The sequence below is a fragment of the Canis aureus genome, chromosome 14 (assembly GCF_053574225.1).
Source record: "Canis aureus isolate CA01 chromosome 14, VMU_Caureus_v.1.0, whole genome shotgun sequence".
Lineage (NCBI taxonomy): Eukaryota > Metazoa > Chordata > Mammalia > Carnivora > Canidae > Canis > Canis aureus.
The window spans coordinates 42,589,542-42,604,420 of NC_135624.1; the positions used below are offsets into that span (position 1 = coordinate 42,589,542).

The window sequence follows — 14,879 nt, forward strand, 5'->3', positions numbered from 1 at the left end:
ACTTCGAGGAAAATAAACTATGCAAAAAAAAAAAAAAAAAAAAAAAAAAAAAAAAAAAAAAAAGAAGAAGAAGAAGAAGAAAAAGAAAATAAAAGAGATTTTTGTGGTTGGGACAAATAACTGTCACGGACCCCAAGGGATCACAAATCACAAACAGTCCATGACGTGTTTTGTAGAATATAAATTCAGAATGTGATTTTAGATAAAATGTCAGATATTTTATCTTGTATTTAAAATTTTATGGCTTGGAATTACTGAGTATTATGACCTAATGAATTATTGACCAGAGACTATAATGCAAGCTAATACTCTAATGGGGTCAAGGTGACTTGATGGAACAGAAAACCACCACTTTGCACGAGGAAGGACAGACCCTGCCGGTCCTGGATGACCCGTGTAAGGGGTGAGGCTTTCCCCGGGATGCTGCAGACACAGAACGGCGAGGGCCTGAGGACACTCGTGTCTGTCTTTCAGACCTGATTAACTGCCGCCTGGCAAACTCTAGTGAACTGTGGTTATGTGTTAATTTTATAAGAAAACAAACCAATAGAAATGCTTCTGAGTCCGCATCCGAACCTGCGGCAAACACGACTTGTCACGGTCGGAACCCTGGCGTTTGTGTCCTTAGCTCCGGGAGGCCAGACGCCCCGTGTAATCACAGCAGTCGAGTGAGTCCCACTGCCCGCCCCAAACACATGCGGGGCCGTCGTGTCCTACCTTGGTGTTGAAGTCCAGGGCGTTCTGGGAGGTTTTGTACAATTCAGGATACTTCAACATGTTCTCTTTTCTGCAGGATCTCTCAAATATTCCGAGAGTTAAGGGAGGCATTGCTGTAAACATCTAAAGGGCACACGCTGGTCATTACTTCAAGGAGCCTAGTGCAAGGTGAACTTTAACCTCAAAGTATTTAATATCATATATTAAATTATTATAAAATTTAATATTAAATAATATTTAATAATAATCAGGAAAAATCAAACATCTTAAACTTACCACGTTATAAAGACCTATACACCATCTCTCAAAGAGGATCTGTCCAGAAAAGCCATTCACAAAGGCAAACCAGATCTAGGATGAAAACAACCCCAAAGCCCCCAAATTAGAACATAAAAAACATAAGTGCATCCCTTAGAATCCAAAAACTCAGCCGTTGCATAACAGCAGTGTTAACATATGATTTTCACAACTTTCTTGAAAATGGCATTTCTTTGTTTTGCTTTCTAGCCTGAAGGGGTGCTTTCAGAAGGTATTTGTTATTTAAGTCAGAATTAGTTGCAGTTGTCGAGTCAAAAAAAGAGTCATATTAATAGGCATCGTACATTTAAAGGAAATTAAATAAACCTTATTTTCTAAAAGGCACTTCGGGGAATATATTTTATGTCACTAAATTTTTAGAGCTTTAGCTCCTTTTTAAAATATGTACCTCTTGCTAATTAAAGAGATAACTATGTACTGGTGATTAAAGAGATAAATTGTTTTGGTTACGCAAAAAAACATGTTTCTGTAGAAAATGAAATGACTTTCCTATAACAATATAATCATAATTATTCCATGCTGGCTGCATTCAGATAGCTCATTTATATACACTCCCAGGTTTACCCTACTGGAGACCTGTCGTATATAGTGTCAGGTCCTGCTCCTTTCCCTCTTAACAGTATATAACTTTTCTTAAGTTGTTACATATCCTTTAAAATGAGATTAATAGATGTACATCCCCTACAGTGGGATTATAACCATTTCGGGATATTTAGTCTGCTTCCAGTTTTTGCCATTCTACTGAATTCTGAGCCAAATATTCTTGTTCAAAAATCCTGTACATCTCTATTTTCTAAGGATGGATTATTTTTTTTTGTAAGTAAAAGCTACGTTAAGGTATGACTGACATACAAAAGACTGTGCACAGTCAGGGTATACAGTTTGGTAAGCTTGGACATATGTATATGGTGGTGGAACTGTCATCGTAATGAAGGTGATACACATATCCGTCACCTCTAAAACTTTCCTTGGATGTCCTTTTTTTTTTTTTCAAGGATAAATTTTTAGAAGTAGAATTAATGGGTTAAAGTTTATAGACTTTTTAATATTTCTTGATAAGTCTAGCCATTGGAATGTGAAATTTGAATTTATACAGTAAAAAAAACTGGATATCTTGAGTTTATGCTTTCATTAAGCATAAATCTTCAAGTAATAAGGCGTAATGTTCTCATATATTTTGCAATTCTCTTAAAAACAAAAGCCTTCGCTTTGGATACAAAATGAAAGATGTTATCTTAAAAAAAAACGAAAAACAAAAACACCCATCTCTAACATGCTTAAGGCAAATGGAAAATTAAAGTGACTGTTAGTAAGTCAAAAACACATATATATTCTTCTAAGAAAGCAGACCTAAAATGTGATTAAAAATTAAAAAAAAAAATCAAGCTGGTCTGGAAGAGTAAAAAGTCTGGCCTGGCAACGAGATTACATAAACGCACACTCACAAAACCAGAGCATAACGACGACACAAAACCTGTTGGAGGAAAGCAGTCTTGACATGCCAGTCAAGTGAATTTCTGAATCAGAGTCGCAGGGACTCTGCTACACTTCACGTTTCATTTAACCTCATTATGGAAGCATGAATTGCTACAAATTCACCATTTATCAATATGTACCCAGGCTGGCCTCCCTATGAACAGCTTCTGTACCCACATTGATCTTTTTCCTTTTTATAGTGGGAAGGAATGATTGAGCATATATAAAAACGAATGTCTGCTTCATGAGATGGAAAAGAACACAAAGGAGCGATAGCACATGAAAAATAAGTCCAAATTGTGTCAGGGTTGTAACACGCATTACCAACAACAATAACAACAGCATAGGAATCGGAGTCAAATCTGAAATTCTTGTGTGCTTTGCTGCATCTGTTTATTGAAAAAAAAAAAAATGAACATTTGCCCTAGACTAGGAGCCGGGTCATTCACTCGTACGTGCTTTAAAAGAACTTAGTATGTTTATGCGAAGTTAACTTTATTCTTCGGGTGGTGCTGCTGACTTTACACCTTTTTTTTTTTTTTTTTTTAAGGGTAAGTAGACACAAGGTGACAAAACAGGCTTTAATTCTCTGTATAGTGTTTTCACATTTGGCCTTTTTTCAGATGTGGATTATGTCAATACATATTTGTGATACTCTGGGTGATGGTAATGTTCTCCCCGGAGGGGACTGTGATTTACTGCAGCAATACATGCTGAGAAGCTCTTTGAGATATCTTAGGGTATGATGGAAATACAGGGAATTTTTAAACAGAGAGTTTTAAATTATGGCCTCACTAGTCTATGAAGATGTGATCCAATCATTGTTGGCCTGAAAAAAAGATGCGTACCAAACTTACCCAATGGACATGACCTGGCTCAAAAGGCTACAGTCATAAATGTATCTGCACTCATCAGTGCTATATACAACCAGAAAAATACGTTAAATTTGTGCGTGAGTAAACATTTGTGAACGCGAATGGTCTCCTAGCTTTGTACGTGACATTCGGTGCTGATTCAAATGCCACCATGAGCTTGAAATTTAAGAACCTCACTCAAAAAAAAAAAAAAAAGAAAAAGAAAAAAAGAAAAAAAGAAAAAAAAAGAACCTCGCTCAAATCAAGTAATATTTACAGAAAGCTTAACATTCAAAATAGTTTGCGAATAAGTGAACATGACTGCATCAAAAAAATGCCCATTTTAACTGCTTTATGGAAGACATGTAGAAATTTTTAAGCAGAAAGCTATCAACACATTTTTCCCCTTTTTACTTCCCCTATTGAGAGGTAGGTGAGTATGTTTTTATAAATTACCTTCCTGCAATACAAAATTCCTGTTCTAATTTCTTCTTTAAAAAAGGAGACATGACTAGAAGATGAACAGAATCCTTCGATATAGTACCCTACACCTTTACAGAAATATTTTGGCGTTCAAATGTACATATTTCAAAGGAGAAAGAGAAGGTCTTTGATAGTGAAGAAGTCTACCAAACGGCTGACTTCAAGCCCATCCGATTTGTATTTAAAAGATATATTAGAGAGAGAGAAAAAAAAAAGATATATTAGAGACACATCCCATACTAAGTAAAACAGCACCTCGATGACTATTAACACATAAAAGCCCCTCCGCTGACTCAGTCGGAAGCATGGATACAAAAAGAAAACACCAGTCTTTCTGGGGAGGTGTGGAGATTATTTAAATTCATAAGAAATCCATATCCCAGCACAGCGTGCTGGCAAAGTATCACCTCACTGACTTTAATCAAGGCTTCTGCAACTTAGAGACACTTACATTGTTTTGGGATCTTACCAGAAAACCTGGATGCGATCAATCATTTGAAAGAAAAGGTCCTATTTTGCTAGAAGGGAGTCAGATATTTCAGAGAGAGAGAGAAAGAGAGGGAGAAATCCCTTTAGAAAGAGCCAGTAATTTCAATGAACACCTAGGGCTGCTGCGGGGTGGCCACCTCGCGTCTGCGTCTTACGCTGCCACCTGCCAAATCTGTATTTATGTGTTTGGCTGTAACTGATGGCAACGGAGGAGCTGGACAGGGACCTTCCTGGCAAGGCAGCCACGGGAAAACCCCTGGCCGCAGATAATCTATGAAACGCACAGTGTTCCAGGCTATTCCTTTATTAGCAAAGAAACTGCAGACCTGCGTCTCCCGGTATTATTTTCTGAGTTCCACGTCCCAGCAGAGGCGTGGCAGTTAAAGCCTCACAGACTTTCTCCTCATGGACCATTTCTGCATATTAAACAGCAGCTTACAAACGGTCAATGAGTCCTCTGCTCCCACGCCTGGTCAGCACAAAACACTGAAAGGCGAGATTGGAGACTGGCAGTTGTCCTCACCAGAGACACCCCGTGATGTGTTCTCTATTCATTCACGGCGGTGACATGAGCCATTAACATCTGCAGAACTTGTTTTAGCTGGCAAAAGTTGGGTATCTGGGAATGGATTTAAAAGGTCAATTCCTTTCCAAAACAGTTGAACTATATTCAGCATATATTTCTATAAAGTGCTAAAAGAAAAATACCTTAAAAGCGAGATTTCCAGGAGAGTGTAGGACTTAACTTCCTTTCCAACGTGTGAAGAATTTGATCAGTGCTAAATATCTCATGAAGAGGCTTTAAATCCAAAGCCAAGTGAAATTCAGGGCTAATCTAACACAAATCGCATAACCCTGGGTCTGAAACAGAGCGTGCAGGCTCAGTCTTTCATGTGAGTTTAATGTATTTTATTTCCCCCATTAGTACGTTTCTCTCCACCTCATTGTCAATCATCAAATAATCTAGATTTTTAAATAGCAACAGGTTGAGCACTCGCTTCATTTGATAAGATTAAATTTTTGTAAGAAGGATTACTCTGCCAGTGGCTTTAAGATACTTGTATAAACCGATATTCTTTTCAACAGTATTTGTAAATAAACTGTATAAAATGATATCCTTATGAATATCGGTGTTTGGGACGAGAAGAAAATTAAGAAAAACTGGGACTATAGGAGGGGATTGGGAATCGAGAACTATTAATTCAGAGAAAGAACCACAAATTTGCACATTCACCGAAGACTGCATTTCTGGATCTTGCGAGCTATTTTTATTTTTATTTATTTATTTTTATTTTTTTATTTTCTTTTTGCAAGCTATTTTTAGAAGTGCATTTTGCTTCAAGAGACAAGACTAACCCGGCGAGAATTGAACGGTAATGAACAATGAGCTCACAGATTATCCTGTTTACGTCTCCAAGGGTTTGATTATTTTACCTAACGGGTTGTAACCTAATTATAGAATTTTCGTGACCAGTAAATGAAACTGCCCACATGCTTCGGAACTAAATGTCAAGGTTTTCCTAGCTGGACTCCTAAGAACTCTGCTCCGTCAACAGCTTAATAAGGAGAGAAGCATTCCGACAGAGGCCCAGGGGACAGCCGGACGAAGCAGGCGGCAGGCCCCGACCGACGACCACTGGGGTAACTGTGAAAGCCACTGAGGTCCTTGTTCGCGGTGTTACTTGGCTGGTGCAAACTATCAGCTCTTAGTCCCCCCCCCCCCCGGCAAATGGTCAGGTTGTGACTCTGGGGACAGAGGTGCAGAAACAGCAGACCAGAGGGCAACGTGTGCCGGGGAACCTGAGCGGGCTGATGCCGGGGAGGGCGGGTGCTGTGACAGGAGAGGGAGACCAGGGCTCCCTAACCAGCTACGGGGCCCTATCTGCCTGCCGCGGAGCTGCTGGGGCAGCAAGACACTGGTAACGCCTAGAGTTTAGGACTCACAAATACAGCTGCTGTATGTATAAATGATGATAAAATGGCTGTTTCAAAAAAAAAAAAAAAAAAGAAAAAAGGGGGGGGGGCCGCCCCAGTGGCTCAGTGGCTTAGTGCTGCTTTTGGCCCGGGGTGTGATCCTGGAGACCCGGGATCGAGTCCCATGTCAGGTTCCCTGCATGGAGCCTGCTTTTCCCTCTCTCTCTCTCTGTCATGAATAAATAAAATCTTAAAAAAAAAAAAAAAAAAAAAAGAAGCTAAGTCACATATCCATCATGTCCCAGTGAATCATTTAGTTTAATTTATCCACAGGCGCTGTGCCGTCCAGGATGGTGGCCGTTGGCCACATGTGGCTCTTGAACACTTGAAATGGGATTAGTCCAAATTGAGATGTGCTGCTAGTGTAAAATACACACCAGAGTTTAAACACTTAGTATGAAGAATGTGAAATACTACGTTAATGATTTTTATAGCAATTCCGTGTTGAAATAGTTTTGAATATACTAAGAAAATATTATTTTATTATTTTATTTTTATTTATTTATTTTTTAAAGATTTTATTCATTTATTCACACACACTCTGTGTGTGTCTTCATGAGAGACACAGGGAGAGAGAGAGGCAGAGACACAGGAAAAGGGAGAAGCAGGCTCCATGCAGGGAGCCCGATGTGGGACTTGATCTCGGGTCTCTAGGGTCATACTGAAAATACTATTTTAAAATTAGCTGGGGCTCTCACTTTTACTTGTTGCTAATGTTAGAGCCTAGAAAATTTGAAATTACATATATTTATTTATGCACTGTATTTCACTGGCAAGCTCCTGGAGGACGGGAACCCTGCTTGGTTTACTTTGTAGTTGCTGAGTTTAAACCCGGCGCCCGGCACCCAGTAGGTGCTGCAAAAACATTTATAAAGCAGAAGGCTGCCTTTTAGAGGTGACGTTGCTGACTGGGGTTAAGTTTTAATTTAAGTTTTTAAATATTTTTGATTTGTTCATGAGAGACGCAGATGGAGAGGCAGAGACACAGGCAGAGGGAAGAGCAGGCTCCCTGCGGGGAGCCCGATGGGAGACTTGATCCTGGGACCCCAGGGACACAGCTTGAGCCCAAGGGCAGACGCTCAACCGCTGAGTCACCTGAGCATCCCAAGTTTTAATGTTAATAATAATGTTATATTTGGCATCAGGAAAGGAATACAGAAATTCGTTGCTATCCAGACACAGGAACTGAATATTCTGAGAATTTCTAAGACAAATTTCTCATTATACCCAGCAATCAACTCAGAAGCCAAAACAGGTCTGGATAGCAAGCGATACTTGTATATTAGTAAGTCTGAAACACAGCAGGAACTACGAGATGACCAATACTAGCAAACCATGTGCGTATCCCTTCTGATTCTACCCCTTAGAACTGCTACCCTCGATTCTGTCTGTCATTCCCGGACTTTCCTTCTAAATGGTTTTCCATGTGAGTATCCCTAAACAGTAGACTGCATTTCCTGGCATGATTTTGAGATTCATAAAAGATGCTATGTAGTTTATAGTCTTTTAAAAACACTGAAAACAGCTGAGTAATATGTATACAATGGAATATTATTACTCAGCTGTTTTCAGAGTTTTTAAAAGACTATAGACTACATAGCATTTTTTTATGAATCTCAAAATCATGCCAGGAAATGCAGTCTACTGTTTAGCCATTAGAAACGACAAATACCCACCATTTGCTTCGTCGTGGATGGACCTGGAGGGTATGATGCTGAGTGAAATAAGTCAATCGGTGAAGGACAAACATTATATGGTCTCATTCATTTGGGGAATATAAATAATAGTGAAAGGGAATAAAGGGGAAAGGAGAAAAAATGAGTGGGAAATATCAGAAAGGGAGACACACCATGAGAGACTCCTAACTCTGGGAAACGAACTAGGGGTGGTGGAAGGGGAGGTGGGCAGGGGGTGGGGGTGACTGGGTGACGGGCACTGAGGGGGGCACTTGACGGGATGAGCACTGGGTGTTATTCTGTATGTTGGCAAATTGGACACCAATAAAAAATAAATTTATTATTAAAAAAAGAAAAAATAAAAAAATAAATAATAAAAGCACTGAAAACAAAACCAAAAAAATAAAAAAAAATAAAAACACTGAAAACATTACTTCATTAATTCTCATTCAACATACCTTACCAAAACCATGTGACATTTTTAGCCAGAAATTTAAATATTAATTATTCTCTGTGGCCAACAGACTTCCACGTGTTTGGAAGTCGTAAAAAGTGGGCCAATGGAGGATTCACCCAAACAATGAGAAACTTTTGAAAATATCTATGCACCCGACAAGAATTTTAAACAACCTGCTATTACCTCAATAATATAGAGGACTATATTCTTGTAGAAGCAGTACAGAATGCACTTGGAGACTCTGTTATAGTTCCAGGCGCCATGAACCATCAATAAATTCTTCAGATACTTGAACTAAATGAAACAAAAGCAGAGAAGAGTTAGGATGGAAAATAATTCGTATTTTTCTTTTCATCCTGCCAGCTGAGACCAATGGTGTGTTTTGCAGAAATGCTGCTTTACCTGAGCTATGGAGTAGTCAGAAGAGTTGGCGGCCTGCAGGCCTTCATTGCCGCTTATGCCAACGCCCACGTGCGCCGTCTGTATCATGCTGACGTCATTGGCTCCATCGCCAATCGCAAGCGTTATGACTTTGACTTGTTTCTTGACCATCTCAACAACTTCAGATTTTTGAAGAGGAGAAACCCTTAAATCAGAGCAAATGATCAATTACCTCTGCTTTCTGGAAAAAAGAAAAAAGGACTTTTGAAATGTCTTTATCCTTTTTTAGATAATCCTGGAGACCCGGGATCTTTTTTAAAAAATTTTATTCATTTATTCATGAGAGAGGCAGAGACACAGGCAGAGGGAGAAGCGGGCTCCATACAGGGAGCCTGACGCGGGACTCGATCCCGGGACCCCAGGGTCACGGCCTGAGCCAAAGGCAGATGCTCCCCCCTGAGCCACCCGGGTGCCCCGAAATGTCATGATCTGGAAGCATAAAAGAAGCAGAAGATCCAAAAGGGCAGTTCTATGAAGTACCATTATGGAAAAGTCAGTTTTGCAAACGTTCAGTTTCCCCATTAACCTGTTTGCTGCTTTGAGGGGAAAAAAATGAAGTCTAAGAAGCAAGGCTCTAGGTTGTGGGCAGAAGCGGGGACGCCCTGTTAAACACTATTTTACCAGAATAGCTGCATTAATTTGTTAAAGAAATAAGCCTGGTGTTTAGAAATTCCATTCCTTCCTAACAAACAACGCTGACGTTTCAAGGGCTTCGCGTCCGTGCGGCGAAGGTCAGAGGCGGCCGGGCCAGCCTCGGCCCGTACTGAGCCCCGTCCTGTACCCGGAGCAGATCCTCGACGACGTCCCGTCCACCTAAGACGGCTTCCACTCCAGGTTCAGGGCAGGGGCTCGGCCCCCCCCGGGCCTGCCGTCGCCCCCACCGGCAGCTGCCCAACGCCGAGGGCTGGCGCGGGCCTCTGTCTCCCTCGGAAGGTCCTGCGAGCCAAGAGGCGTCCCGCAGCCTCCTACACCGGCGTGGGCCGAGGACAGAGGCGGCCAGCACCCGCAGGAACGCCGTGCTAGATGCTCACCTCGGATCCACGCATCACAGACTGTGGGGTCACTTAAGAGACAGACCTCAGGGCTCACGGGCGGTCGGCACCCGTGTGGTCACCACACCCGCACAACCACCGGCGATCAGGGGGAACACGACACAACCGACACAGGGAACGGAGACGACTAATTAAATGCAGAGCAATGACCAACACACACAGTAGGAGCGACAAGGAACACAAGCCAGGTCAAAGCCTGTGTCGAGGTGGAGCGGAGCAGGTGTCCGACGCGCATCGGCCGCAGCATGCCTGGGTCCTCCGTTATTCTACGTGAAAACGGACACCGCCGCTCTGCAAGGCCACGTCTGGGGACCTTCCTGAGGCTTTCCCCAGGAGCAACTCCTAGCGGCGCATTCTCTGCACGAACATGTCCCTTCCGGAGGCCCCGCTGCCCCGCTGGGAGGCTTCCTGCCCTCGGAGCAGCCTGGCTGTTATTTCACGCTGGAGAATCATGACATGAGCCGGCGAGCTCCTCGCAGAGTGAGCCAGGCCCGGTCCAGGCCAGGCCCCCGACCACCGCTGCTCTGTGGAGGGACGACGTTCAATTCCCCCTTTGGGTTTCCCTTCAGAGCCCGGCAGCCGCACAAATGACCCCACTGTGAACACAGCCAGGGAATGGGGGGAGTGTCGGCCGTCACGGGCTTCTTCAGCGCTCAGCCCGCGTTTTCCTTCCAAGCAATTTTCCCTTCGTTTTCACACATTATTTAATTTTTTCCTAACAGGCTGATATAAATTGGCGAGCACGCTGGCTCCAGGCCAGTGTTTTAAACAGGGACCGCCGCAAACATTTCGTGAATGTCAGAAAGGAATGCTCGGCGAGAAATGATCTAAACAGCAAGCGGGGAGTGGACACGGAAAGAGAGCAGCATCCGAAAACATTCTTCAAGTTCCCTTCACAGTGTAACAGGCTCACCATTAAACAACTGTGAAGTCACACCATGGGATCGATGGAGCTAGAAAACGGGGGTATTTTTTTTGCATCGGCTAAATGGGTAATAAAGGAGAAATCTCTGCACGGTGAGCTAACAGTCGTGACTTAAAGCAGCATCAGAAAAGAGCTGGACCTAACTCTGTTTTCTCTTCTCATGGTCATTACAACCAACCGCTGTTTCCTCCGCCTGACGCTGCAATTTTCAGTGCCCCCAGGTTAACGCTGGCTGAGGACTTTCACCCACTTCATGAGTGTTATTAGCTCAGGTGTTAAAAATGGGAATATTAATCGCCTTGGCAAGAACGGGTGACGATGCAGTAGGAGGCCTCCCCGAGCAACCGTCACTAGCAGGGGCATCCGCTTCCTCGACAAGCTAACAGCAGACAATGGGCTTGGACGAAGATTCAAGAAACAGTGGAAGCCCTCACATCTGATGTGTTTGACGTGCCTAGCAGTTGGTTGCTTAAGAAGAAGAAAAAAAAAAAGATGTCTGATTTAAGGGAGGATTCATAAAAAAGCAAAATACACACCCATCGGACATTTAACTCCTAAGTGTACAAGACTGTGACATGGAGCGAAGAACCGACTTTGCACAGGGGCCTGCAGTCTGAGGTTCTGCATGTTTTTTTGTGGCAAAAACCTACTCACGCTGGTTCCATCTGAGTGGAGCTCAGAGCATAATGAGGCCTCCACCCCAGTTGATGGTTCTCTCACCCCCTCTACATTAAACAGCATTTTTTTTTTTTTTTTGGACCGCTCACAACGTCTCTCTAGAGCATTACACCTGGTTCTCCTAGCGACAGTTTTGACTGATTCCTAGGAAGCACCCAGTCAACTCATAGACGCAAAAGCGCAGGTGTGTCCTGAAGAATGTCCTTCCAGCTCTGGTGTGATGCGTGGTGGGCACCAACGGTGTGTCTTACTTAGGGAGGGAATGTGGTTCACGGGGACTCAGGTGAGTCAAGCTGAAATCGGTTAAAAAGATCTTTTTTTACAGCATCCACTTAAAAAAAAATTTCCCTTGCTATCGGGGGTTCCATGATAGCAAAAACAGACTTACAGGACATTTGACAGGAGTGTGGCATAGAGCTCTTTGGTGTACTTGCCAGCACTCCATAATTTCAGAGGATGCGCACATCAGAGTGGGCCGCAGGAGGCTTCCTTGACCAGTTAGAATCTGACGTGGCCCTGACGAGGGAGGAGAGCTCACGTCAGGCAAAAGGAATAGTACACACTAAGTTTCTTCACGTTCAAAATTACCTAGAATGTATTCCTTCTACCATTGTCCTTCCATCTAACCGAAGGTCGCTAACTGAATTCACACGTGACAGTTTACTTTCTTGACTTCTGTACGCATGCTCCTCTATTTGTATACTTTCCAGAAGTCTAGAGCAACCTTACTACATGCTAATTTTTCCAAATGTCTATCAAAAAAAATCATATATTCACGGCTGGAATACCTGAAACCTAAATTTTACAAATGCCAATAGTGACCCAATGCGTAATTCAAAAACATTACAAAAGCACAGCTTTCTAATCCAGATTTTTTTTTTTTTTTTTTTGTAAACCACGCACGGATCTGCACCAGGATTTAAATTATACTTAGTCCTCTTCTCCACTGTTGCTCCTTCGTCTTTAGGAGAAGTCAGAGCCTCTGTGGAAAAAGACTACGTGCCCAGCCTGTACTGTGAAGGCCCCACAGTCTTCCTGTGACTACACAGAAGGGGGTTCTCCGTGGTGCAACTGAGCTGCGCTCTGAGTGCAAAAGCGCACTTCAGAGAGGATTTTGGCTGTAGTTTCTGCACATGCTGTTCATTATTTTTTCTTATTTGCTACGTAATAGCTCTCATTGCCCTGTGAACATTAGATCAGAACACTGGAAATTTTTCCCATTTAAGCGGAAGGTATATAGGGTGGCACGTCTTAAATGAGCCTCACTCTGCACTCTTTCAATGGGATTAGCTAAACGAGATCACCCTTTCAAATGGACTATGGATAAAGACTGTATGTGCAGAACACATAATAAAGAATATTTTAGGGGACTTTTTACAGGTAGCCAAAAGGAGTACAATAATTTACCTTACTGTATTGTGTTTTTAGGTTAATGACCTAAAAAATCTCACAGATACACTAGAAATTATGTTGATAGGTTGGACTTAAAAGTTAATATAAAGTTGTCATTAGAAGTGAATCTAGAAAAAAAAATGTTAAGAGCATGGAGGAAGATAGTATTTAACTATCCCGAGATGTTTTTTATAGAGCCCCTGTGTTTACTAAGCTTGGGGGCTGCTCCTAGTGACTATCTGGAGATCAGGATCATTAATTAGTGGGGGTTCTGCTGTATTTTCCTACACAACATACTTCCTAAGATTTCTCCTTGTGGATATTGGTCTGTTTATTCCCTACTGAGTCTTATTTTATTCCCTACTGAGTCCTATTCTGAAAAAAAAAAAAAAAGAGAAAATCATAAAAAGAGGAAAAAAATCGAACAGAAAACCTTTTTGAGGTCTTGACTCTTCTTCGAACTAAAATGTGTTAGGCTCCTTTGTAACGTTTTGAATTGAAGAGGAATTAAAATTTGGCAAAAAAAAAATTGGTTATTTGTACCAGAATCACATCAATGTGGTAACATTTCTAGAAACTCATCATCGATTTCCTTATTACTGGAATGAAAAGAGCTGCTTACATAGCATCCCCCAAGCTATACTTGCATATGGTACGTAATGAAACATTCTACGCGGAGAACTGTGTTATTCAAATGACTGGAGAGTGAGTACTTCCTCGCCTCCAAAGCAACATCTGTGGAGTCACCCGGTAGTCAGAGGCATCAAGGGGGCCTTATAATACGGGGAGTGAGTCTATGGGAATAAAATACGGATAGCCTTTCCACAAGATAAAAAAGGCAAAGTAACTTTTAAAAAGATGTCTTTTTGCAATGCATTTTCTTTATTCATTTATTTAGTTAGTTCATTTGTTTGTGAATTAGTAGGCTCCATGCCCCAGGGTGGGTGGGGCTTGAGCTCATGACTCTGAGATCAAGACCTGAGCTGAGATTAAGAGTCTGATGCTTAACCCACTGAATCACCCACAAGTCCCTGCAATGCATTTTGGATGCAAAACTACAACTACTACTACTTCTTTTTTTTTTTTAGAATTCAGGTTGTTATAGGTAAACTACTACGGTCTCCACTTTCAATGGTTCTGATAAAATTTAAATAGGGACTGATTGTATGGATAGTGGACATTTGAATACACATGTGTGTGTGTTCACACCAAACTACGAGCTGGCAACTATACCTCATACAAACCCCAAAAAGAAAATTCTTGATAATAGAAATCTTTATTATTGTATTCACACTAGAGAACCATCTGTCCACAGTGTGACTGTTTATTTTTTTTTCTTATCTCTCTCTCCCTTCCTTTCTCTCCCTTTCTTTCCCTTTCTCCTTTATTTTTTTAATATCATCTGGTTATCTGGAACCTAGCATTATATTTAGCCCAGAGCAGAGGTAAAGATGGTACTGGAACTGGATAAATGATAATTTTGTAAAAATGAGAAATTCATCATCCCCTTATATTATTATATGAACACTACAACTCTTACTCATTTTTCACTGTGTGCTGCTAGGAGGCCAAGTATGTTTAATCTGCTTTGTATCTAGATGGCAGATGAAGTGCATAAAGGAGATTGGATTCTCCAGGCTTTCTCACAGGGATAGGAAAAATTATTTCAATCAAGATTGAAAATTATTAAGTGGAGAAGAAACATACCACTTCTTCAAGCGAAAGTGGGCATATTCAGAATGGGTTAGAGTCAGGTGACAGGGGGCCTCTGCATGTCAGGATAAGAAAGTCTGACTATCACAGCTAGCTCTAAGCAACAAGAGATGTTGATTAAAAAGCATTTCTGCCAAAAAAAAAAAAAAAAAAAGAGCATGGGACAAGCCTTGCTTCAAAAATATGAGTTTGGGGGCAGCCTGGGTGGCTCAGTGGTTTAGTGCCCCATTCAGC

At 41.7% G+C, this 14,879-nt stretch overlaps 1 protein-coding gene across 7 annotated transcripts in view; it reads right to left on the reverse strand.

The window, feature by feature from the left end:
* Positions 1-14,879, reverse strand: part of ATP8A1 (ATPase phospholipid transporting 8A1) — a 224,216-nt gene that overhangs the window by 46,592 nt on the left and 162,745 nt on the right. For all 7 annotated transcript variants that reach the window (XM_077847881.1, XM_077847879.1, XM_077847877.1 and 4 more), the window contains 4 exons: positions 8,847-9,030; positions 8,628-8,738; positions 994-1,068; positions 718-840 (listed from right to left, as the gene is read on the reverse strand). In XM_077847881.1, the coding sequence (XP_077704007.1) occupies positions 718-840; positions 994-1,068; positions 8,628-8,738; positions 8,847-9,030 (493 nt within the window). The remainder of the gene's footprint in view (positions 1-717; positions 841-993; positions 1,069-8,627; positions 8,739-8,846; positions 9,031-14,879) is intronic.